This window comes from Vigna umbellata, chromosome 1, assembly GCF_029865625.1.
Source record: "Vigna umbellata cultivar VRB3 chromosome 1, Vumbellata_1.0, whole genome shotgun sequence".
NCBI classification, from domain to species: Eukaryota; Viridiplantae; Streptophyta; class Magnoliopsida; order Fabales; family Fabaceae; genus Vigna; species Vigna umbellata.
In genome coordinates this window covers 68924255-68950721 of record NC_142165.1, presented here as the reverse complement: position 1 = coordinate 68950721, position 26467 = coordinate 68924255, and the positions used below count along the sequence as shown (strand labels likewise).

The 26467-nt window shown below is 31.6% G+C and overlaps 2 protein-coding genes and 1 pseudogene across 3 annotated transcripts; 1 reads left to right on the top strand and 2 right to left on the bottom strand.

Annotated features, from left to right (window-relative positions):
• The first annotated feature begins 6603 nt into the window (after positions 1 to 6603).
• Positions 6604 to 8113, top strand: LOC148206156 (endo-1,3;1,4-beta-D-glucanase-like). The gene is made up of 6 exons (XM_088102869.1): positions 6604 to 6672; positions 6809 to 6893; positions 7196 to 7285; positions 7378 to 7467; positions 7660 to 7760; positions 8003 to 8113. Exons 1-6 carry the CDS (start codon positions 6604 to 6606, stop codon positions 8111 to 8113), a joined length of 546 nt encoding a protein of 181 aa, XP_087958995.1.
• A 1955-nt stretch (positions 8114 to 10068) lies between these two features.
• LOC124845609 (putative pectate lyase 16) lies at positions 10069 to 11549 on the bottom strand (annotated as a pseudogene).
• A 9626-nt stretch (positions 11550 to 21175) lies between these two features.
• Positions 21176 to 23526, bottom strand: LOC124845608 (HVA22-like protein c). 2 transcript variants are annotated; one of them, XR_015785923.1, is made up of 6 exons: positions 23323 to 23526; positions 23177 to 23203; positions 22954 to 23076; positions 22142 to 22400; positions 21505 to 21672; positions 21176 to 21369 (listed from the first exon to the last, which is right to left on the bottom strand). XR_015785923.1 is itself a non-coding variant. In XM_047322728.2 (5 exons), the coding sequence occupies exons 1-5, from the start codon at positions 23388 to 23390 to the stop codon at positions 21301 to 21303; spliced, it is 546 nt and encodes a 181-aa protein (XP_047178684.1). In that variant the 5' UTR covers positions 23391 to 23523; the 3' UTR covers positions 21176 to 21300. The 2 variants fall into 2 exon arrangements, 1 of the variants encoding a protein (XP_047178684.1); XM_047322728.2 differs by lacking the exon at positions 21505 to 21672 and having other exon boundaries at positions 23323 to 23523.
• Positions 23527 to 26467: the final 2941 nt, after the last annotated feature.

Below are 26467 nucleotides of genomic sequence, written 5' to 3'. Positions count from 1 at the left end.
ATAGTAATGTTTATGATTTATGATCAAACTGTAGTGAAATATTTTTTTTTCAGAATATAATGGTTCCGGTAAAATTTTACAAATTTAACAAATATTGTAATAATTTTATTAAATTTATTGACTCAGTTATGTAACATGACAAATGATATATTAAATTGAGTTTAATTTTTAAGTAATTTAATATTTTTGAAAAATATAATGTTAATAACGAAATTTTATAATTTAAATTAAAGATATTTTAAATTATTTAATAATGATAAAATTGTTTTGTAATAAAAATTGAAAATCGAAGTATAATTTAAATTAATTATTTAAGGTAATATTGCAAAATTGTATTTATTTAAATGTATATGAAATTTTATTTTAAAATAATTTAAATGAAAATTTTAAAAAAATATTTAAAATATCATTTATTAAACTGATAAAAAAAGTATAAATTTAAATTAAAAAGAATCAATAACATCTACAAAATAGAGAAATAAATTTAAAAATTTATTATTGACGAAATATATATATTAATTATTTAATTAATATTAATTATTTAATAATTTATTTACAATTTATCAAAAATAATAATTAAAAGATAATAAACTTTTCACAATTTTAGTTTAAAAAAATAAAATTTAGTTAATACGTCGATATGAAAGTTATAATTTGATTCCCAATATTTTGGATAAATATGATGGATAATATATTACTGAGAAATCATACTATTGTAAGAAAATCAAAATATTATGAATAATATACTGTGCGGAAATTTTTGATTTGAACCATTTAGAAAAGTTTTCATTTAATATTATTTATGATATTTGCAATCCCCTTAAAAATAATAAGGTTAACTCTGAATGAGTGGCTATAATATCCATTTCCGAACTTCTATTTTAAAAAAACAATTATTTATATTTAAAAATAGCAATTTTATTTAATCATATTTTGTTATCATTAAAACTACCTAGCGGTGTCTTCCTCAACTACATTACAGTGGTAAAAATTAAAATCAAAGCTTTTAGAGCAAAATTTATATTCAATATTTTACTCAATGCTTCATCCAATCCTCTATATATCAAATACTCAATACCTAAATAGTGATAAAGTGGGTTATAACACACTTGAGTATGCCAGATGAAAGTGGTTCTTTTTCTTATTTATTACTTTTAAAATTAAAACTAAAATACAAAATAATTTAAAGTACTTCAAAATCATTAACATAATAATTAATTATCATAAAATAATTTAAATCATTAACACTTATAAATTAAGTTTTAATAATTAATTATCATAAAATAATTTAACATATAAATATAATAATTATTTTAATTTATCTGACTAAAAATATTAATTAATTAAATATTTAAAAAATATTTATATAATTAAATATTTAAAAAATAATAATATAATTAAATATATTTTTAATATATATATATATATATATATATATATATATATATAAGGATTTGTTAACTTATGTAACCTCTCTACCAAATTTTAGTTAACAAAAATATCTTTAAATATTATGAATTTTAAGTTTTAAAATTAAGGATATATTTTAAAAAATTAACTAATATACATAAATATAAATATATATATATATATATATATATATATATATATATTAAAAATTTTAAAAATTAAAAATTAAAATAAATTGGCAATTACTTGAGTTACCATTTTTAGCACTGTGGGTCAGTCTTGTTCCGATTTTAGTAAGTTAATGATGGAGAGTTAGAACAAGTCGGACTTCCCATTTTTCCACCTTTATTAACACTTACTAATATCATAAATTTAAATTTCATTAACTACAACCATAAAACTAATTGGTTTGAATGTGATTATATATAATGACATTACTAAAACAATAATAACATAATAAATACATGGATGTTCATGAAAAATAAGTGAATTAATAGACTATTAAAAAACATTAAGAATATGATAAATAATATATTTTAAAATGGTAATTTTGTTCTTATTAGAGTAAAAATGTAAGAGCTTGAAACTGTAAGGCTATTAGGTCCTGCAGCCTGGCCCAAGAAGCTAAGGACACTAGGACCTTAGAAGAGGTCTCATTTTCCAGCTCTCAGTTCTTCATCCAATTACTCTTTCTCTCTCTAAACTCAACTCCATTTTCTTCTTCTTACTCTGACTTCTCTCTACTTTTCCACCACTTCCCACCGTTGAAATTTCAAATAGGTAGTGTGCTTTCGTTCACGGAGTCGAGAGCTTCCCATTCATCCGATTAAAATTCTGCTTTGGACGGGTAAGTTATCTTTCTTTGTTCCCCCCTTTCCTTTGAACCTAGGGCATGCAATTTTCTAGTTGCATGAAATCAATGGATTTTCTCTCTAGATTCTCTGCCTATTCTAACTCTAAGAGATGTCTATGTACCCAATTTGACATTTTGTAGATCCTGTTGAACTTGCTTCTATGCAAGAGTGTTGTTTTGGGATTTCCTCTAAAGAGTGTTGTGCTTGTAACCACTAAGGTAAGGGGAGCTAGTCATATATTGTTTGGACTGTATTATGTGTGTGTTTAAATAAATTGTGATTTATTTTACTGTTATCTTATGTTTTTGGTGATGAGCATGTTGGTTTGTATTATTGGATGAGTAACAGTAGCATAATCATGGTGTACTGAATGTTTTTGACTTGGATGAGTTGTTGGTTGTACTGAGTTTCAGATTTGGGGTAAGAATTATGATAAAATAGTCAATATGGATAGTACAGGTACTGTTTTAGATTACTGTGAAGGGAAGTGTAGTATTGGAATTGGACAAATTGAGTCTAGAACCCCATAGGACAGTTTGTATAACTTAAATAAATTAACTGGGAATTTCTGAGAGTACTTTGTTGGTAGGATAGAGGAACCTTAAAAACCTGAGTTGGCGCATCCCTGATCATAGAGCAGCCCTGGTCTGATCCAGTCAGTTGTGACTAGTCATATGTGCTGTTGTCGAAGGTGAGTTTGATGCGTTCAGACATTAGGTTCTTCATCGATGACCAATTGGGCAGTTTGGGCTAACTTGGATGAGCCAATTAGAACTTATTAGAGTCATAAAACTAGAATAAAACATGTTAAAAATGACAGAATTGAATTTAGGTCCTTAAGTTATGGATTGTGGTGTTTTAGAGAAAAACGGGAGTATAAATCACTTTAGAATCATAATAAGAACATTCATGATCATCTAGGCGAGTTTAATGGAGCTTAATACACAAATTGGAAGTCTTAGAAGTTGGTCAAGAAGTCTAGAAATGGTAAGGGCTGGTGTGAGTGTGTGATTCTACAGAATTCGCGTTCTGTAGATGATGCAAAGTCGCTATGTGATCTGTCTCGCATAGCGAGACCCTAGAGAGGGTGCTCACTATCTGGGTAATTCGCTGGGCGAGCTGTTGCGCGGTGCGAATTACCAGAGGGTGTTGCTCTCTGCTTGCGGATTTGCATGGCGAATCCTGTCGCTATGCGACTGGTGGTGGTCTGGGATCACTGCCTTTTTAATTCGAAGGGCGAGTGGGGCGCATAGCGAGAGCTTTGGGGAGGTTGGTCTCTGTCTGGGTTCTCGCATAGTGACCTGGGTGCGCTATGCGAGAGGTTTGAAGTCTGATGTATGCTGCGACTTAATTCGCTATGCGAATTAAGGTGTGCGCGGTGCGAGAGGATCATGTCTCGCCTTGCGGATAGTATGCGATGTGCGAGAAGTTCTGATGTCTAGTAGATTAATATACTCTTGTTGTATGATTGACTAAGGGGTGGTTACATTGGTTGTGAAATATCTATGGGAACATATTATATTGTATGAGGATATTCAACATGTTATGTATGGTTAAAGTAAAAGGATATGTGGTTAAGAGTATGGTGGATTGACGTAATTCCATGATCTTCAAGGAGAAGATTCATGGTGGTGCCTTAGTGTTTAGAATGATCTGCAGGGAAGCTCAGTCTTGGGGGTTTTCCTGACGACAATGGTCTTTCATTCTCAAGTAGAGAGGATTGAACCATGTGGTGAGGAGTAGCAGGAGGTCTTAGTCTTGGGGGTTTCCAGTATGCCTCAAGGCCCGGAACAGGCTAACATCGTGAGTGTGGTAGGGTGGGGAACCCAAGTTTCATAAGCCACCACGAGCGCATAACCCGCCATAGCTCGGTAGTCATTCTAAGTCCAGACGGGTCAAGTCTAGTTTATGACATGTTCCTTTGTATGATTTCACTTGCTTGGCTTTAAGTATTTATGTGATGAATTGTTTACTCTAATATAGTATGCTTGCTTGTAAAACTAGCTCACCCTTGCTTGTGTGTTCGTGCTTTGTCTAGGTATGCTTTCTGTTGCAATGATCATCCAAAATTTGATGTGAGCAGATGACGTGGAGGTGTCTGTGGAGCAAGCGCTGGAAGACGGTGATGTTGCAGCTTAGTATGTCTAGGATCTTGACTAGTAGTATTATTCTGATGATAATTCCCAGTGGTCCTTTATGTTTAAGAAACCAAAAATCTGATTTTATTTTGGATGAATGTAACCAATATAGTCTGTTATATGTCTCTAACTGCTTTCCAATATTATAATTGAATGACGTCTTTATTATATATGCATGTCGTATATTTCGGGGATGTCACAAAAAACATTACTAATTTATTACTAATTTTTTCCTATATAAAAATATAAAGCGGTATAAATTTATCAAATATATTTTTACCTTTTATAAAAGAAAAAATATTTCTTATCACATTTTTATAATTAAGAATTTATAACATTCCATTACCACTATAAATAGACAAATCTATAACAAGTATATATATACTTTAATGGATTTGATAGGATTGTGGCTAGACTTATATAGACTCTACCATGATAAAACATATAATAACTTTTTTTTTCAGTAATTGTTTTAGTGGAAATCAAACTCTTCAAGTATCACTCCATTTTATGAAATACAAATATATCTCGATGTAAATGACCGAGATAGAGTTGAACACATGAAATACAATTACCAACATAAATATATAAAACAACAACGTAAAAAAAATTAAGTCACATTAAATGGATTGTTTTATTAAGTTTGATAATTGTTTATAGGAAAATGATACTTGAACAACCATTTTTGACAACATTTAGACACGCGCACACGTGTCAAAATCTGAGTGGTCCATTTTCATTTAATTTTTCCAACTGGACCACTCAGATTTTGACACGTGTGCGCGTGTCTAAATGTTGTCAAAAATGGTTGTTCAAGTGTCATTTTCCTTGTTTATAATCTAAATATTGATGACGATGAGATGCGTGCCCTCTTAAATTTTATAATAATAAATATTATAATTCCGTTATTTTATAATTCTATTATTATTATAAAATGTTAATCCATCAAATACAACATAGTAACAATCGATAGGATAAAAATATTTATCCAGTCAAGTATATGTTTAGACTAAGTTAATTAACAAGTCATTTTTAATATAAAAAAACAATCTTAATAATATTATTATGTGTACTAATAATATAAAAACAAACTTAGTATAAGTCCAGGCAAAAAAACATAACGTATGAATAGGAACATGATTCATATACATAATATAGGTTAGTTGGTATAATATATTTCATAGGAATGTGTTTAGGATGTTGAATAATTTAAAGTTTTTAACTACACTTGTAAAAAACAGTATTTTAACGCGCTTAATATGCCTTGATTTTTACAAAACTGAAGCATATTAAACGCGGTGACAATTTTGTAATTGAAACGAATTTATACGCCTCGATTCAGTGGGAACCGAAGCCTATGAACTCTACTACTTTGGTTATTTACGAAACCGAAGCATAATCCTCTGCGACAAAGCCCTACGACTTCGATCTTTTACGAATCAAAGCCCACCCAAACTCATTTCATTTCTCTCAATTCGTCTTCATCGCGTCTACATTCTTTCTTCAGAGAACTTAATTTCTCTTCAACCACATCTCGCGCCTCAAGGTATTTCTTCTTCTTCTTCACCTAATCATCATCGTCTTCATTACCTTGCGCGTCTCCTCCAACACCAAACCTCATACTCTGTTAGGGTTTCTCTTCCATTTCGCCTTTCCCTTTGTTTTGACCGATTAAAATCCAGTTTCCACCTTTTCCACCAATTAAACACCATTCTACCGATTGATTCTTCGATTAGCTCCATTCTCACCGTTCAATCTCCATTTCACACCGATTAATCGGTTCATTTTATGTTTTCCCCCTTTTTTAGGGTTCCAACGGTCCATTTTAGGGTTCTTCGTGTTTATAGGGTTTTCTACCATTCAAATCCTAGCTTCTTGTGTTCTAGTGAGTTTGATCTCACTTTTGTGTCCGGTTAGGGTTTTCACTGTTCTTCTTCGCTTCTTCGATCCATTTTAAGGTTCTTTGAGTTTTCGTCAAATTTCACTGTGTCTCTCTGTACGAGGAAGCTTGAGGATGTTCGATTCACGATCATACAAATCCAATAGATCTTCTCCTCAGGCGTCTTCCATCAACTTTACTATGAGGATTGTGTCCCTAAGGTTGGATTTTGACGGGATGGTAGTTTTTTTTTGTGTTTTGATTGAGCTGATGCTTTGGTTTTTGGCAGCACTTCACCATCTATGGTTACGCACGGAGTAAGATGACTGATGCAGAACTGAGAAAATCAGAAGCACATAAGTCATGTATCCCCATATTAGGGCTAGACATGGTTTGGGTTTTTCTTTCCCTTCCCTTTTTCCTTCCTTTAGTTTTTCTATAGAAAAAGTTGTATAATAGTTTTTCTGTGGGGTTAGTTTTGGTTACTCTATATTCTTTTCAGTTTGAGGGTGATTAGTAGATAATAGTTTTCAGTTTTTGAGCTCGCCTTTGAAGGCTTTGCCGCACTCTGCCGTAACACTTCTCCTTTAACTGGAACTGTGCAACCCAAAGGTAATAATGTTTTTCCCTTTCCCTTTCAAAAGGGATATATGTTATGACTTTCTTGCATTATAAAGGAGTGTTTGTTTTCAGGCCTTATTGTAGAGTCATTGTATCTGTTAATGATCTTTGCTTATATTGGAATATTTAGATGTTTGGACTCTGTAACCTAAAGGATGGCCACCATTTTATGTGGTGTCTGATTTGCAAATCAAATATCATGTTTGTTTGAGTTTAGATGAATAAAAATTATGACTTTTCTTTAAACTGTAATACATTTTGTCTGATTCAGATATTACCTATTAAATGTGCAGGAAAAGGTATTGAAATTGCAAAACCTATTATTGAAGCCTTGAAAAGGAAAGGTGCTTCTGCTGTAGGGTTTGCTGGTTTCTGTTGGGGTGGTAAGTTCCACTAAATTGGTGTTGTATTTTGCAATTTCAGGTCACCTTAAGTATAAACTACAGAATGTAATGTGTTTTTCTCTTTCTCTTAGCTAGAACTGTGACTAACCTTGGAAAAACCAAACTTGTTCAAACTTCTGTGCTTTTACATCCATCATTTATCACTGTGGATGACATCCGTGGTATAAATTCTCAATCAGATGACAAAAACTTCAACTTTTTGAGAATTTGACAGTATAGTCCTTGTGTATTTTTTTAAATCTCTTTTTCATGATGTCTTTCATTTACCATTTGTTTATGGTTAAAGAAAGATACAAATCTCATAAGCAGTGATTAGATGTTAGTTGTGAAAGAGTTACTTTGATCTTTTTCAGTTGTTGAAGTTCCAATTGCTATACTTGGAGTTGAGCATGACTCAATCGCTCCTCCAAAGCTCTTAAATCAATTTAAACAAGTCTTAGATGCTAAACCTGAGGTACGATGAAAGTTATTTTCCTTTTGTAGTAGTTATGCTCTGTCATTTTAGGCTTTTTATTTTAAAAAAAAAAAATTTTTAAGTTAATTTAATCTTATCAAACTTATTTGTGATATGATTTTTGTATTTATTTACATATTTTTAATTTTTTTTATGTATGATTAATGTGAATTCTTTAATATAAATATCTTGTGACGAGACATATTTATTTGAAGTGTGTGACCTGTTATATTTATTTCAAGATGGTAATTAAATTGCAGAAGCAGCTTGGAATTCTAATTGCATATTGTGATATTTCGGATGGAAAACTTGTCACTGAAGAAGAGAAAACAATAAGCACTTCTATAAGTTAAGGTGTTATATTTTACAACTTATTTAGTCAACGATGCAATTTCCATGTTCCATGTTTAATTCTTCATATTGCTTCTTGCCTATTTTATTTATTGAGAACTTATACATAAGTGAACACCAAAAGCTTTCTGCTATTTTAATGTTGTTGTTCCTGTCAGAATTATGTCACTGTATGATATTTGCTAAAAGTATTAGGTATAATAAATAGTTTGATTTGATATTTGAGTATTAAATTTATTTTATTGGCTAGTCTTTTTTTTTATTAAATTTTCCAAGATACTGTCTCGGTTCAAAAGAGAACCGAGGCAAAAAGTCCTTTAAAAAAAAGGGCAAAATCCTATTGTCTCGGTTACTTTTGAACCGAGGCAAAATCGTACTCCTTTTGCCTCGGTTACTTTTGAACCGAGGCAAAATTCTACCATTTTTGCCTCGGTCTATAACCGAGGTAAAAATGGGTAGACTTTTTGCCTCGCCTGTATATGCCTCGGTTCTAGAACCGTTGTCTGTGGGCAAAAATAACCGTTTTCGTTTCTCTTGACTGCACTAGTGCTATTAATCCACTTGAAAATGACTTGTAGAAAGAGACATCAGAGTCTAAACATAGAACATAGAAAAGATTAAATAATAATATGGATGCAAAGTATGATTCATTGGTGGTGGAGGGATATTAGACAGCCAAGTGGGGATGGAACATGGAAAAATTGCTTAGATGATAATATCTCATGAAAAATAGGAACTAGGAATAAGTTTAGATTCTAGAAAAATAAACTAGAGACTCACCCGTCATAAATAGATTTTCTAGAGTGTGCACCAATTTAGCTTATAACATTGCCATAAAATTAGGACAATTTCTAAAATATATTAAATTAATAGAGCATAGTCCATATGAGTTGTAACACTCTAAGTAATATCGATATAATGAACACAATAATATCATGCAATTCTTACATGAAATTTGTCCTATGACAAAATTGATAGTGTTTGTTAAAATATATTAATAAATAATACGAATAAAAATATTTAGAAGTAAAAATACAATGTTCCTAATATATGAACATATATAATTAATAAATTGCCAAGCTTTATCAATTTAAAAGAACTTATTCTAACATTACAAAAATAATTTTGACAAAAACTGGAAACGAGATTATTAAGTTAAATAGTTCAAGTTTGAATGACTTCATTAAAAGAATAAGATTGAATATTGCGGATACGTTTAGAAGTTGACCTGATTTAACTACATGTGCTGGTATTTTTAAGGGAAGTCAGAGTGGATATTTAAATAATTTTTCAATTCTTTTAGGATGGTAGACTTCTATTTATGTTGAGTTTATGCTTAGGAGCATGCCTAGAGGGAGAACTTTTAGAAACATTGGTTGAATAGAGATTCTATTTCATTATATCATGGTTTCTTAGATCAACGACTGGTTCCTTGGAAAGAAAGAAATGATGTTAGTGCTTGCACTTTTCTAAGCATATTTGGTCAAAGTTTCTTATATTTTCATGAGATAAATCATTATGATGATAAGTTAGTTAATTTGACTTTTATTTATAAAAATATTATAAGTGGTTTGACATTTTACTTTCGTGTATTTATTTATATTTCTTTCATAATATGTATACTTTGTCTATGCTTCGTGAAGTGTAATTATTATCATGATTTTGGTATGGTTCCTGTGCTTTTTATTCATTTATCTTCTTTCATTTTTATTTTGATAAATTTTAATGTGACTATAAATTATTGATGAGTTTTGGAGTTTCAACATAGCTAAGATGTCAAAATTCATAGTGATGTTAGACATGAACTTATTTGAAAATTGAAAATTTATAACGTTTAGAATTCAAAAGTAAAAGTACAATTCAATACATGTAGAGAAAAATTATATCATAATCATTTACATAGTTTGCATTTTAGGACTAGTAAACAATTAAGAACATTGCACCTCATTTACATTAGTTAATTAGTATATTTGGATTTTTTATTAAGTCGTAACACGCCCGATGAGCGTGTCAATGATCTTACAAATTTGGCATCACCAACTTCGAAATTTTGTTCCTTATTATAATTTGGTTTTTGCACACGTCCTCCTTTTTTTACGGTGAATGAAGCTCCATTCTCAAACATATCCTTTACTGAATGAAAATCCAATCTATCTCCACTTATATCATCCTTTTTTCTCCATGTCACCTACACATAATAAACAGTTAACATAACACTAAAAAAATATTTATGTAATATATATATATATATATATATATATATATATAATTAAGAGATTGATTATCAGTTAGATATGAAATTGTTGGATTGAAAATTCTAAAATTTATTACCTCTTTATTTCCTATGGTTGGTGCTACAAAGAGATTAGCTTCACTTTTGAGGCTTGGTTCCATGCTTCCACCAATTGCATACTGAAGCCATCCTTGATAAAGATTATTGGCTACATGCGCATATCCATGACGAATCCTGGGAGGTTAATTCATTTGTTAATAAGAGCAAATAATATTGCTTATATTTACTTGTGTATATTTTTAAGTACTTTGTCTAGCAATTATTTACCTTGGCATACGTTGATTACAATTAGGTCCAAAATGGTTGTACACAACTGTAACCTTCATATTTTTGTCTCTCACATATCCATCATCATGTCCAAGAAGCATGACTTTATCTTGGTTTCTGAACCAATTATTGGAGACAGTCACATCAGTGGAACCTCGTGTTACATCTAGCAAACCGTCTTGACAATCATACAATGTATTATGGTCAATCCAAATCTTTGAAGCAGTAACCAATCTTATTGCATCTCCGTCTACATGACCTAAAGGAATCACCTTTCCTTCGGGCCCCATTACAATCCCAGGGGCTTGGGGTTTACAATGATGAACTCGAATGTTATGGATAATTATGTTGGTGGCCTATAATAAAGTAAGTAAACTTTCATACAACTTGATAGCTCATGAAAATAATTTTGTAATGTTTGATTATCATTTAGACAAGTATAATTATTAGTAAGTAAATATTACCTTAAAGATCATTAAACATGCATTATTAGCAATGTGGACGTTAACACCTCGACCATCGATAGTAGTAAAACTACTAATGAGAAGAGGTTTCTCTAATGTAATGAGCATGTCTTTCTAGAATGTGATCCATACTTTACCTTGAATAATAGAAGTTCCATATCTCAAGGTGTTGGGTTTTGGGTTTATAGGATCATCACTAGAGTCAGTAACTTTATAATGAATAAGGTCATTACCAATGTTATTTATCATCTTACCAGCATAGCCCACAGAACATGTGGCTAACTGAGATCGATGTCTCCTCCATTCGGGATTTGGTCTCCAACATCGATCAATAACATTCATTTTCAAACCATTTATCTTTGATTGCTTTGCGAAACTAAGATGTGAAATGAAAAAGAAAACCACAAGAGTGAAAAATAAGTGTTGGGGGTTGGGAAAGGCCATAATGAAGAATATTTGCTCTTAATAAATGAAAAATGAAGAGAAATTAATAGAAGAAAAGGTGAACAATGGATTTGTAATATTCTTATATGATGTTGTGGTGTAAGAAAATGATTGCATATATAGGAAAAAGTTTTATTAGAGTGTTAGTTTAAGTTGTTTTATCAAACTATGGCCAAGATAATATTGTTTGCAAGACAAAAGATATGAATAGAAATAAGTAAGTAAGGATGTTTATGTAGTTTTAAATCTTAACATCTTACCTAAATTTGTGAGTTAAAGAAGCAAAATTAAAAATATTAATATACTTTAATAATATTATTTTTAATAGTTGCAATTCAATTTAAATTTAATAAATAGTAATTTAAATTTACCCTATTCTAGGTTGGATTTACAATTTTAATATCTTAAAAAAAAGTTATGTTTATTCACCTTATTAAAATGATACCTCATGTATAAATTAAATAATGTTGTAAATACACATATTGTCATCATATTGTTATGATATGTTCATGGTCACATTTATTTTTGTCTCTTTTTAATTTTATTAATTAGTGTTGTACGTACTAATTAAGATACATACATAAGAGTGTAATAACTAAGAGTGTAAGAAAACTTTATTTGTTTAAATTAGGAGAGAAATTTAGTGCTTGTTGATATCTCTATGGTAGATGAAGATATTTATCTGATAGTGAATGATAATGGTTGGGTTTTATTAGATGGATGCAAAGGCATGATTACCTTTACACACATATGTGCAATGTCTTAGGAGACTAACTTGAATACAAGGAGTGAAATTAATGTTAATATCATTTGTGTGGGTTGTAAAATTGTCCTATGATATATGTCAAGTGATGGCATACCCCTAGCACATTCATGAAGAGTTGGAGACATCTATGGAAGATGGGCCTAGACTCTTTCTCTTGGGCCATCTTAAGTCATCATGAAGATTTACTAGAGTAAGAATAATTTTGGGTCAAATAGTCTAGATTTTATTTGGGCTTTGTATTATGGGCCTAGTAGTGTAGGATTTCAATTAGGCCTTGTATTTTGGGCCAAGTAGAATAGGATTTTGACCAAACAAGTCAACAAAGGGCCAAGGCCCAAAGTTGACTATGCTTGGACCTCCAAAATGGGTGTGTTGACCAAGGGGTCAACATTTTGGCTAAGCTTGGAGAACAAGGGAGAAGAATTTCGTCCTAAACATGTGGAAGCTTCCCATTAGAAGTTTTCCTCCTAGTTAGAGGCCATGTGTCACTCTAGGAATGAAGAGTTTTTCCATAGGTAGTGGTCACTTGTCACTCTCTCATTTTAGAGGATTTTTGCCACTTGTCTCTCTCCTATTGGAGAGGATTTCTCCTTGCTCTCCAAGCCAACCAAGGTGGCTCTTTTAGGTTAAAGTTTATTCCCACTTTGAGACACCTTAGCCTATAAATAGAGGTGTTCTCCATCATGTAATCACCTTTGATTTAAGGTAAAGTTATGCTGTCATTTTTGTGCCATACTACTCTTTTAAGGTCACCCTAGGCTAGAGCAACCCAAGTGGCCTCCTCTAGCTACCTTCCTCCATGAGTTGGCTCAACCTCTCTTAGAGAACCATTAAACACATCTTCCCTCACCATACAATTCGCCAAAACCATGAAGCTATCAACACCTTTCACCACCACCAAATTTCGCAATCTTCATCATGAACTTATGGCTTGATTTGCTTCTAGATTTTGCTTGTCCTAGCTAGAGCATTTGCCATCATCAAGTGGACTGAGTCATGCTTGAAGAGTTCAATTCTTGGCGGCATAATTTTTAGGGAGAGATTGGTGTAGGTGTCATCAATTAGGTACGTTAAGCCATAATCAAATCGTGGTATTTAGGTTGTTACATTCTTAGCACTTACAAATTTGGAAATGTCTCTATTTGTGTAAATGTAGAGGTTTGCATTAAAATATGCTATAACAAAGAGGGCATCAAAGGATACGTGTTTGAGAATTATGTTGTTGCAATTCCTACTTGAACCTTTGCCTCCTATGGTGCCCTCATTTTCCTCTTATCCATGATCCTAGTAAACAAATTTTTTTCCTTTGTCATCGTAATCCACTACATTAGAAGTGTTTGTGAAGGAGAGGGTTGCACATTTTGGGAAAGCCATGCTTGTTTGTTGGTTATAACTTTTCACATTCAATGGTTTAGACCAAAGATCGATTCACCTGTGATAAATCTATTAGCAGTAGAGGGTTTATGATCACTAAGGAAAATGTAGAAAGAGTAATGCATTAATAATTATAAGGAATGTATACTCCTCATGTAATTATAATGAAAAATGAAAAATAAGGGAAAATATAAACAAAATCAACCAAGCATGAATATATAAAACTTGTTGTCTTCTAAGTAACTTCAATGTTATTAGAAAACTTAAAAGAATATAGGGGTATAAGTATTTTTTTAAGAGAAGATCGTCTAAAGAGATTAGATTGCTAGTAACTCATGTTTTTAAGTTTAACATACAATATTTAACGAAATATTATTTGTTGAGTAAAACGCCTAAAGGTTGTATATGCTAAGAATAACGTTGAAACAAATAAGTGTTAAACGAAATAAGCATTTATAAAATCTTATGAAAATAGAATTTTTCAAATATATATATCGTCTAACAAACAATGTTTAACAAACAATGTCTGATAAATGGAAACGTTTAAGAAAAGGCTTATCAAAACACTAAAGCTTAAGTTTCTATATCCAAATTGTGTTGAACATAAAAGCGTATAATAAAATGCTTCATCTAGGATATCAGTTAAACACACTAAACACTATCAAATTATATGTGGATATCTGATATCACAAACGCGTTTAACATATATATAAAAAACGTTAAATACTATAGAGTCTCTAACAAGAGTGTCTAATTGTCATAAAGAGATAATGCGACTGAACACAAGTTTTTTTAAACATATCTAAATGATGCTTTTATTAAACAAGATTACATGTGCAAAAATGTTTTAAATACACAATGTGCCTTAACGTTTACCAATGTTTAAAACATTTATTGCATGTACAAAAAAGTGTTTTTTTTGCTTGTATGCCTTAACGTTTACCAATGTTCAAAACATTTATAAGAAAAAGATAATTATTGCAAAAGTGAAGTGTAGCATAATTGGTGAGAGTTTCTTGGAAGTGTAACACAATTGGTGAGAGTTTCTTAGAAGTGTAGCACAATTAGTGAGAGTTTCTTGGAAGTGTAGCACAATTGGTGAGAGTTTCTTGTTCTGGGTTGGAGATCATGTGTTCAATTCTTATTATTTGCATAATATACGTTTAAATTCTTTTATTTTATGTGGATGTGTGGTACATATCTTTGCTTGTAATTATTATTGCGTATGTGAATGACAAGATACATGGGATAGTTTGATGGGTTTGGTGTGTTTATGTAAAGCTTGAGGGTAGTGTGTTCGAACATTGGTTGGAGCTTAGGTAAATTATGGTCATTCTATTTTTAGTGAATAAGAAGGGAATAAGTTCATTGTATCTGGACACAAGCACAAGAAACCAAAGTTAATAAAGGTTATTTAAAATAAGCTGACAATTAGGAATTAAAATAATTGGATTTTAAAAATATAGTGTTGCTCCTATCTTTTCTTGTTCTGTGAGATTATTATATGTTGATCATGTGGTATTTGGGAGTATATCTTGGTTGTAGCGATGATGTTCTATGAGCATGTGTTCATCTGGATGGTGTAAAGTAAATTTGGGTATATTTTTGGTTTGTAATATGGTTGTAGGAGGAGGAAGTCCAAGTATGAGATTAAACGTTTATTTAAGAACTCTTTAATTTTCTGTGTAATGATGTGATTGTGGCTGCTGATATTGTTTGAGGGTTAGATGGTTGTTGCTTCTAGTGTAGTAATGTATACATGTTTCTATAGAAGTTTTGGTTTAGTAGTGGTCACGATTTGATGTTCAGTGCGTGGAATTTTGGTTTTAATGAGTTATATGTTAATGATTGTTAAATTTGGGTTTAACAGTAATAATATTTTGTGGTGTAGGGCTTGGTTTCTAGTTGTAATAGTAATTTTAAGCCAATGGATTATGTTTGGGTGTTGACATATGATAATAGGCATATTACATGGATGGTATTGGTTTGTTAGATTCATGTGATAAAAACTAAACTGTGTTGTGTGGGTTTAACAATACATATGTTGCTTTCTGGTTTCTAAATCAAAGCACAAATTTTAGGTTTTCATTTATGATGTTGGAAGTTTGTTTCATGTAGTTTAGGATTGAATCGGTGTTCTATAAATTGGAAATCGTGTTATAGTAACTGGAACAATGTCGTTATCTGTGTTAAAGTTGTATTGGGACTTTAAGTTAATTCTTTATTTGCGAAATTCATGAATTGTAGTGTGGTAATCTATTTTTGAACTGCTTAAGTTTTAATCCGAGTTGTTTAATGGTAACTCGTGTTGGTTAAGTTGCTAAGTCGTGTTGTTTGAGTGTTAATTGTTGAAGACGAGTTGTTTAGCAATGTTATTGAGCTACTTGGTCTTGTTTTCGAGCTAGGTTAGTGTTAGGCCGAGCTGGGTAGTCAAGTTGGTTGGTCGGGCTGGGTAGCTAGGGTGTTAGGCCGGGTTGGGTTGGTTGACTGGGCTGGGCTAGGCTATTTGGCTGGTTTTTTGAACAAGTTATTTTGAGACCTCAGTTTGGAGGTTTTGAAACTCAATTTGGTTGTTATGGAGGTCAGCCTTGGGTTGTTGACCCTGGTTGAATTGTTTCTTGTATTTTGTCGAGCTGTTTGTACGAGGGTCGAGTTATGTTTTTTTTTCGAGCTATTTGTATGATAGCCGAGGTGGTTGCATGTTTGTTGGGCTGTGAGTGTGTTTGGCTGAGTTGTTGTGATGATTGTCATGTTGTGTTGGAACATGGTGTAATGTTGGATATTAGTTTTATTGTTGTGGTGGGGTGTTGTTGTGTATTCAGTGTGAAGCTGGAAGACATGCTTGGTTGTTATGTCTTCTTGTTGTACCTTGTAAATTTGGGGTTTGTTTGTCATAGGTTGTGAAGGCCAAGGAAAAGGAAGTGTTGCACCTTTTCACCTATGATAAGTAGTGGATGATTAGTTAGGCCGAGGAAAAGGAAGTGTTGCACCTTTGTTTAGCTTTGTTTAAAAGGTTTAGTGGTGTTAAATGAGAGCTAGTGCACCAATAGAGCATGTTTTAGAGGATTTGCCCCTAAAAATGGGTTTGGAAGAGTTTAGAAGGTTTGAAAGGTGTCAACATCAAGGGAGGCTCTCCTACATTGAATGTGGATGATTAGTTAGAGGTAAGGCTCTCATTCCTCCCCCCTTGCCATAAGAACCTTCTATTCTCTTTTCAAATACAATGTATTCTAGCCAACTCCTTCTAGTCTTACCTTACGAGTTGTCTTCTCTTAGACTTCTTTATACTTTCTCCTTCAAGGTTGACCTAACCTCCTTATAGGAACCTCTACCAAAACCGCATATCATCAAGCATCATCTTCTCTTCATCTAATTGCTTCCGCTTCATTCATCTCTTCCATGGAGTTCACTACTTTCAAGAAGCTTCATCAACCCATTTGGAGATCATCACCTTTAAAGGAGCTTACTCAAAGCATGCACCATCATATAGGTTTGTACTCTTCTAAGCCCTGTAGGTTATCTACCTTGGTTATTAGTGCTAAAATCAAAGCATTGCAATCCTTAAGTATTTTCCATGTATTGTGGAATTTGCCAAATACAAGGCCTAATGAAACTACATTACATATTTACAAAAATGTTTAAGATAAAAGAAGAAAACTTAGTATGTGATCCTCCCTAAGAGTAGTGTTCTTGAATCTCCTTCTTCTTGTTTTATTCTTGACCATGGTTATGAGAGGTTCAATGTCCTCTAAAGCTTGAGGGAAAGCAAAACCAAGCTTGAAAGTCCTTCTTCTTTTTCCAATATCCTAGTCTTAGCTTAAGTTGATTTTACCTTGATTGATTTCCATTTAGTTTCCAAGATGGATTCCATCACTATATCATTGGTAAGTTGTATGTATAAGATAATCTCAAATGTAATATTGTTTAAATTGAAACGTTTCATACCTAAGATTATTTACAAATCATAATAAGCATTTTTAAAGGATAATTTTTGTTGGATAGCGTCTTAATTTCAAATAAAGTGGTAGATGAGGCAAAATGAAAAGGTGAAAAGTTGTGTCATACTTAGGGTAAACTATGAAAAAACACATGACTCAGTTAGATAGGACTTTCTTTGCTATATCATGGACACACTAGATTCATGAAATAAGAAAATTAAGTGAATGTAAGGATGCCTAAAATCAACTTCTATATTTGTCTTGGTTAATGGTAATCCAACTAAGGAGTTCCAATCCACTAAGGGCTTAAGATAAGGTGACCCTTTGACACCTTTTATGTTCTTACTTGTTGCTAAACGATTGAAAGGGACGGTTAAGCATACGATTAGAAGGAAAATGCTAGAAGGGTTTAAAGTATGGCATAAGGAGGTGCTAGTGAATATATTCCAGTTTGCATACGACACATTATTTTTGTGTGATGCAAAAATTTAAAACATAGTAATTATTAAAATCATTCTTAGGTGTTTTGCACTCGTCTCACGGCTTAAGGTGAATTTCCACCAAGAGCAAGATTGAATGATTGTGTATAGAGAGGCAAAATTTAGTAAGATTCTCTTTATTATTGAACTGTAGTATTATGAGTTTACCTTTTGCCTATCTAACCTGATAGTGGGTGAAACCCAAGAAATATAACTTTTGGAAACCTGTTATGAATATATTCAAGAAAAGATTATGAAAATGGAAAGGTAGGTTACACATCATAAAATCAATTCTTACAGTCTTGCTAGTGTTCTTTTTGTCCTTTTATAAAGTAACAACAATGTCAATAATGAAATTAGGAAAATGAAAAAAAAATTATGGAGATGGGAGGGGGGGGGGGGAATAGGGGCCGAGATAAAAAGATTGCATGGGTTAAATGGGAGAATATTTGTAAGACAAAAGAAGGTGGAGTTGTGGTTAAAAATATGAGACTATTCAATATGGCTCTACTTACAAAATGAAAGTAGAGATTAAGAATAATTTTAGAAGGTCTATGGAAGGATATAATTGAATTTAAATATGGGACATGAAGATTTCTAACACAATGAAGTAATGCAAAGGTGGAATTTGGTACATGAGTGTTAGCCCTTAGGCACACTAGACTCAAACAAAATCTCAATAACTCCCTAATGTAATGTAGGGTATACTTGAGTGTTAATCCAAAATGCAGAGAAGGTGAACAACGAAGGCAATACTACAAGACCTCACCGTAACCAACCACATGTGGAGTACACGAGAACGAGAAGAATAGAAGAGGGACAAACGTTGTTGAGAAGATGACCTATGGAGTAGAGCGATGGTAGAGTGACGATGGTGTTGGAAGACAACGATGACAACAAGACAATGGTGTTGAACGACAACACGACAATGGTGTTGGAGGGACAACAATGGTAGCACAACGATGGTCTTGGAAGATACGGGCACTAATGCGGTGATGGTGTTGGAGGACAACGACGATAGCACAACCTTCGACGAGGAAAGGAAAGGTGAAGTCGTGAACAAGATGAAAGTTGAGAGATAAAAGTGAAAATGATTGGGAGAAGTAGAAACAGAGGTGTAGAGAAGAGGTGTAAAGGCGAATGATGAAGCATGAAAGTCTGAAAGAAGGAAATTAAACATTTTATACTAGTTACAGTGACTATCCGATATAAAAAGTAATTTTCTATATCGGTCTAGGTTTAACCAGTATAGAAAAACTTTATAATTTATTAGAGGTTTGCCACCGTACCATTTTCTATACCGGTTGGATCCACAACCAATATAGAAAATCTTACAATATTTACAATTATGTTACCATATCACTTTTTATATTGGATAGATTTCAACTAATATAAAAAGATACTATAAAAAAGTATTATTTTACTTAGTAAATCTGCAAATGTTAATCACAAAGGATATTTAGATAACTATTTCTCCTTTCTCAAAATATCATTTTAAAATTTTGGCTTAATACCCTATTTTGTCCCCAGTTTCGCTCGACAATGTCAAATTAGTCCATCCTTTAAAACGTGCGTCAATTACGTCCCTACTTAATAAAATTTATATCAATGAAATCCCTTCCGTTAAATCCGTATAAATGGCGTTAGTTATTTTTTTTCTCTCTCCTATTAACGCTGCTGTTTGTACGGATTTAACGCGAGGGATTTCATTGATATAAATTTTATTAAGTAGAGACGTAATTGACGCACGTTTTAAAGGATGGACTAATTTGACATTGTCGAGCGAAACTGGGGACAAAATAGGGTATTAAGCCTAAAATTTTTCATATGAAAGAAAAATATTGAATTTTTTTTACAAGAATAATCCCATTGTCTCAATAACTATATTACTTTTATATATTTCAAATAAAAGTATTAGTTATAAATAATTTAAAAGTAAATGAAAATAAAACTGAAAATATTATCCTACTTTGAATTGTTTAAAAGATTAAAACAGTGTGAAGGACTCACAAGTCTTGCCACATAAAGAAAGACGTTGAAAAATCATTATGTTTATTTATTTATTTTTTGTAAAATCATTATTACTGTACTACAAATTTAACTATTTTAAGAGTTATTCTTTTACCAATAGTATTAAGTATTACAACCACGTCAACCTTTTTGCTTTCTTAAAAGTTATCTCATATTATAATTCATCTTCTAATTAATTAAATATTTTTTGCTTAAATATTATATTTATTTCAATTTAAAATCATATTACCGGTTTAAAAATTTATTTATAATTTATTATTGGTATATTTTTATTTTTATATTTTTTAACTCAGATTTTGTATGTGAAACAATCAAACCTTATCTTAAAATATTTATAAAACAACAATCAAGATTTAAAATGACATAATTATACTTTTAAATTAAAAAAAAAAACATATTTTATTAATTAAGTACCTAATTAAAATGCGCATTAACTTCATCATTAGTTGGCGAGATGATGGCATGACACTAACTTAAACAACTTATTGTAAAATACAAATTTAATTATTCTAAATCCCTTAAAATTTAATGGAATGCATTATAATTTCTCTGGTTTAATATCATGCTGTTGTTCTCCATTCATTATGGCACACCACCCTTCTCTCTAGTATTTGTTTTTTCCTTCCCACAAAATGAGCATGTTCTTTCATACGAATTAGAGGTAATCTTAGCATATATTTTTGTACTAAAAGTGAGATGTGAGTGAAAATTAGCTAGACAATTGAGTGAATTACAGAGAAAAATTAATTCCACAACTGAAAATTTAACATTTGGAAGCTATAACATAATATTTTCCATACAATATTCTAATTACATTAATAATAAATAATGTTATATATACACACACACATGAGTATAATTTCATAATCATAATTTACATTTTCTTTTAGTAAGTTATAGAAAATAGAAATGCATTGGGATAAAAAAAACCTTAAAAATATTTTTTCTCTTAATTTATCAAAATATAACTAAATTAATAACTAAAAACTTTAAAAGTAGGGAAGGGTGTTGGAGAACAAGTGAGCCATTAACATAGTTCAATATATATGGTCATCATCAAACATCACAAAATATGATAAAATGAAATATTAGCAATGATGCCTTAACAAAGTTTAAGAAAACAAAAACAAAGTTCAATATCTATAGTCGTCATCAAAGATCATGTAATTTCCATTCCTCCTTGCCCTAGCCTGTCTGTCATTCTGCACATCAAAACCAATTATGTTCTTCATAGTTTCAAATATTAGTCCAAATCCAAATGAAGTGAAACCCGGTGCGTAAAATCACAAGTTTAAATTTACTACAAGGGAATCACAAGAAGTCTAAAACAATTGTACCTCAACTTGTAAATGAAATTTCAGCTTATAATTCCAGCTTGTCTAGCTCAAATGATTCATTGAATGTTGAAAACTAAGATAGAATTATGTAGCAAATTTCTACAATAAATACCAAGCAGCCAAATCTCCCCCCACTAAAGTGCAAATATGTCTGGAGTGTTCGAAATTCTGGAGAATAAACTCAGTATCATAACATGTTTGATCACTTTCAAAGGTACATTGGCATACTTACATTTAATCTGAACCAAGTTACTATAAAAACAAAACCAAACTTTCTTTTGAGAACTCAATGAGAAAATTGAAAACTACTCTAAAATTAAGTTTTGTAACTTAACAATCATGCTTCTGCTAATGTTAAGTTACCTTCGACTTACTTATAAACAGGACTTATGCAAGACAGTTATCTCCCAGGCTAGTCTGTTATTGTCCACAACTCTGATTTTAGTTCATAAGCAAATGTTGCATATTTAGAATTAGACACGGGGTAATATGCCAATTCTGTATAACATGTAATTGCCTAATAATATATAAACAAAGCTGAATAGTCCCAAAAACCACATTTTCGCAAATTTTGAAATATCTTAACTTTGAAGCAGGGCCAGTTATTCTGGACTAAAAGCATTAGTGATATGTGTACCTTGTTTATAAGTCTTTCAAAGGCTTCTGTACCATGCTCTTCCATGTATCTCTCAGCAGCACTTAAAACATCATCTGACTCACTGAATAAGGATTTCTTTTGGGGAAAATACCACATTTGTGAGCCTTGTGGAATTGGGATTTGTGGATTCATATAGAATGGTCTGATGTAATTCCTGTAAACAACTGCAGCCCCATTGAAGTGAGGCAGAACCAACCAACAACTGAATATCAACTTGGCAAAGGGCCAAATGGGAAGCCTGAAATTAGTACCAAAATATTATATTGGAGAAATAACACTTAAACAGATGTAAAGCAAAGAAAACAAAAAACAGAAAACATTGCAAAGACTATTATTGTATCCTCACTCACAATCTTTACCCAAACATAAGCACAATAAGAGACAAAGTTCAAGGCATTTTAGGTTTCACACAAGTGCAGCATTTTACAACAACAAAATCCACTTGACCAAGCAACGAACAAATGGGACAATTTTCACTATATCAGGTCACTTGGCCCAATTTCATGCGTGTGAACCTACACTTATCCTTATTTGAAATTCTTCAAATTATTTTGACAAATAAAAACTAGAAGGTAAGCAAAACCAAGAGAATGTGAGACGTGAAACTCTTGATATGCTCCAAAAATTACAACTATGGTTAAATTGTGAAGCGATTATGATATGACAATGTTTTCCCCTTGTCCTTCTAAAGGAATAGAGAGAGAACATTCAATAACGGATCATTTATAAGTTATATGGCATAGAAAATGAAGTTATAATATCTCAAACATGACCATTAGAGAGGTACTCACACTTCAAGAACTTTTGCAAATGTGAGCTCAAAGAGTGTTAGAATGGAATACAGAATCCAATATGTGAGCCATTGCTGATCATCTGCAGCAGACTTGGTCTCGATCGCCTTAATTGAAGCATATCTGACCATAGAGGCAAAAGGGTAGGCATACAAGTTGAAAATTCAGACATACATTCACTTCCCAAATGAGATAAATACAACAAAAGGAGCAGCATACTTACAAAGGGTAAGCAAGCGTAACCAAGGGTCTGGAGAAAATGTCAATGATAGAATGCATTTAGTAACAGACACACCAAAATGATTGCCATAAATTGAGCAAGAGTGAAAAAAAAAGTATATGATTTGGAAAAGAAGAGAGGAGATTTACAGAGCAAGAACGTCGAAGTTATTGAAGACAACTTGAAGAAAGTGGTTGTTGTTGTCCGAAGCACCCATATTTTGCAATGAAAGTTGTTTTGTTTTCTACAGCTTCAACTTGGAAGTGAGAAAGTGGAGAAATTGAAGCGAGAAAGTGAAGAGGGAAGGAGAAGGTGAGAGAAAAGGGGTTTGGAAAAGAGTGAAAAAAGTAAGAAGGAAAATGCGGGAAAGTTGGCAAACAGCCAAAGTAGTCTTTGAAAAGAACATTTGTTTTGGACACAATCTATTGCGCACGGTCAACGAGGCACCGAATTAACTTTTTTTTCCACCCTCTCTAGTGCAAGATGTATACTTTTATTTTTTCTAGGTATAATCTATAACTATATATATATATATATATATATATATATATATATATATATATATATAAATTTAGGTTATTAGTCTCTTTTCTTTTAATTTTTTCGAAATTATTTAATCTAATTTTTCAATTTGTTTAATGTAATTTTATTTTTATTAAAAATAATTAATATGATATTTTTGTTAAATTAGTATTTACACGATATTAAGATCAATTTAATAAAAATAATTATAATGACTCTTTTTAACCAAACGAGCATTAGGAGTAAAAAATTAAACGGAACTTAGAAAAAAAAATTTCTAAATTCAATTTTCAAAAACAAATTTTTTAATCTATTAATCTAATATATTCCACGTACCTAACCCTGCATTTGCCGCGTCAATTAATGAATCCACCTCATAGCGACAACTCAGCTTAATTTTAACTATGTTAACCCAATTTAATTGTAGAGACTCAATTGCATTATTTTTTCACATTTAGGAACCCAATTGAGATAAAAAAAAATCAGAAAAAGACATATTTGAGAAAATCCAACATAAATAAGGACTATAAGAATTATTAAACCAAAAAACTATTGAAACTTATATTTGTATAATGATTTAGTGAACAAGGTATGGGGAGCTAACATGTTTGAATTGTAATGTGGGATTGTATAAAGGAATGAGTGTTTATCTGTTATTTGTCGAAATGTGCAGAATTGGTTGATTTTTAGGGAACTTGCAATGCCTTCGTTGAATATTTGAAGTTGTAAGTTGATGAGATGTTAAGTGGGATATAATTGATTGAATGAATGTATGATTTATGATGTTATGTGAAACTACCACGGTTGGTAGGATTATTATTCTTGATTAGGGTACATTAAGGGTTGGTATTGTACTACACATTATGGTCTTGTGTGTTATAATGCATAACTGATATAATGAATGCATATTCTGATACAATTATGTCTAGGTTATTAACATTGTTGTGGAATTTGTAATGGATTTGCTGAAATATATATATATATATATATTGAGTTGATGTGATTGTTGGAATGTAAGTTTTGGTATTCGTGCATTTTATTGGTTGTAATGCAATTGTTGGATGTGTGCAATGGTGTATATACTGAATAATTATAATATGCACATTTGATAATGGTGTACTTGTACTTTGGGTATCAATGGGTGTACTCACTTAAAGTGAGTACATATTGGATAGGAAATAGTCCAATATATTATAAGTCAAATGTGAGTAAGTGTGACACCCTAAGTGTTACTCTTAAGTGATTCAAGAGTAGGAAGTGATTTAGTATGGTTGGTAGTGATACCCTTAAAGCTAGGGTCTGTCTTTTGCTTGTGTGATGCAGTGAAAAAAAGGATGGGTTACAAGAAGTATGGTGGTGGTTGTTTCTGATCACTTTAGCTTAGTGAGGAGTCAGGGTGTTGAACCAATGATGTGGTGTGGTGATGGTTATGTTTTAGTATGTCTTTCAACTATACTTAGTTAATCAAGAGTTTGAACCTTTCCTCTTTCGAGAGGGTAGAAAGGTAATCATCTTTCCTCTTGTGAGATGTCATTGTATTTTTTGTTATAGTCTTATTGTGTGCTGATGGTGGTTGGGGTGATAGAATTGTGGTAGGGACTAAATGGATGAGATGTAAAGGATGTATTGATGAATTAATGTTTATTCGGTTAGCTCACGCACACTTGTTTGTGTGTGCATTATGTGTGTGACGATAATCGTATAATGTTTGTGTTATACAGGAGCAGTTGTAGATATGCTCGATACTGGGTAGACGTGGGAGAGATGGAACATACTTTTAGTAGAAATTTTATGAAGTCTATTTGGTTATTTCCTTTAAGAAAGTTTTTACAGATTTATGTATTGGAAAACATAATTGAGTTCAATTTATTTGAGAAATTATTTTTTATTGTGAATGTTTCTTTTTATGTTTTAGTATTGGAAAAAATTTGAGTTATTATAATTCATAAATTGATTTATATTAATAAAAAATTAATTTATCTCTTTAAATATTTTTATATTATTTTTTAATGATAAGATAGAAAATTCATAAATTGATTTGTTCTCTCATATTTTAGATTAAAGGATATTTTATAATTATAAGTAAAAATTGTTGTAAATATTCCTAACATTATCTATAGTCAAAATAACAATAATCAAAGGCATTAAGTCATTTTTCATTATTTTGTTAATATATATCGGATAATTATTCCAACACAAAAAAGTGTAAAAATCTTCTTGAGAGATTCACAATTTAAATTTTTTAAAAAATATTACTTTTGATTTAGAAAATATATTCAATTTGATTAAATTTAGTTCTTTTAATTATTATAAGATTTAATTATAATAATATTATAATTATATATATTCGGATATATTCTTTTTAACACTAATATTATAATTATATTATTGTTTAATATATTCGGAGTCACTATTTGTGCAGTTTTGTGTCAATTAGGTCTCTATATTTTGAAATAACTCAGCTTGGTCCTTATTCATGAAAAATTGAAACAATACAGTCCCTGCCGTTAAATTATGTGAACGGCGTAAAAATTGTTGCCAGGTGGTGAGGTGGCATTTGAAAAGCACGTGGCACACGTAAGCTTCTTCATTCGGAAACCATGGCAGCCCAAAGCGTCGTCACCGCCATCCTCGCTGGCAGCCGTCCTCTCCAACGCATCATCAACGCCCAAGTTGTCGTCGCAGAACCACCATCTCGCACCTTCATCTTCTCCAGCAAACCACCACAACGTCGCCACATCACTCCGCTACCACGACCCAAAATTGTGCAAC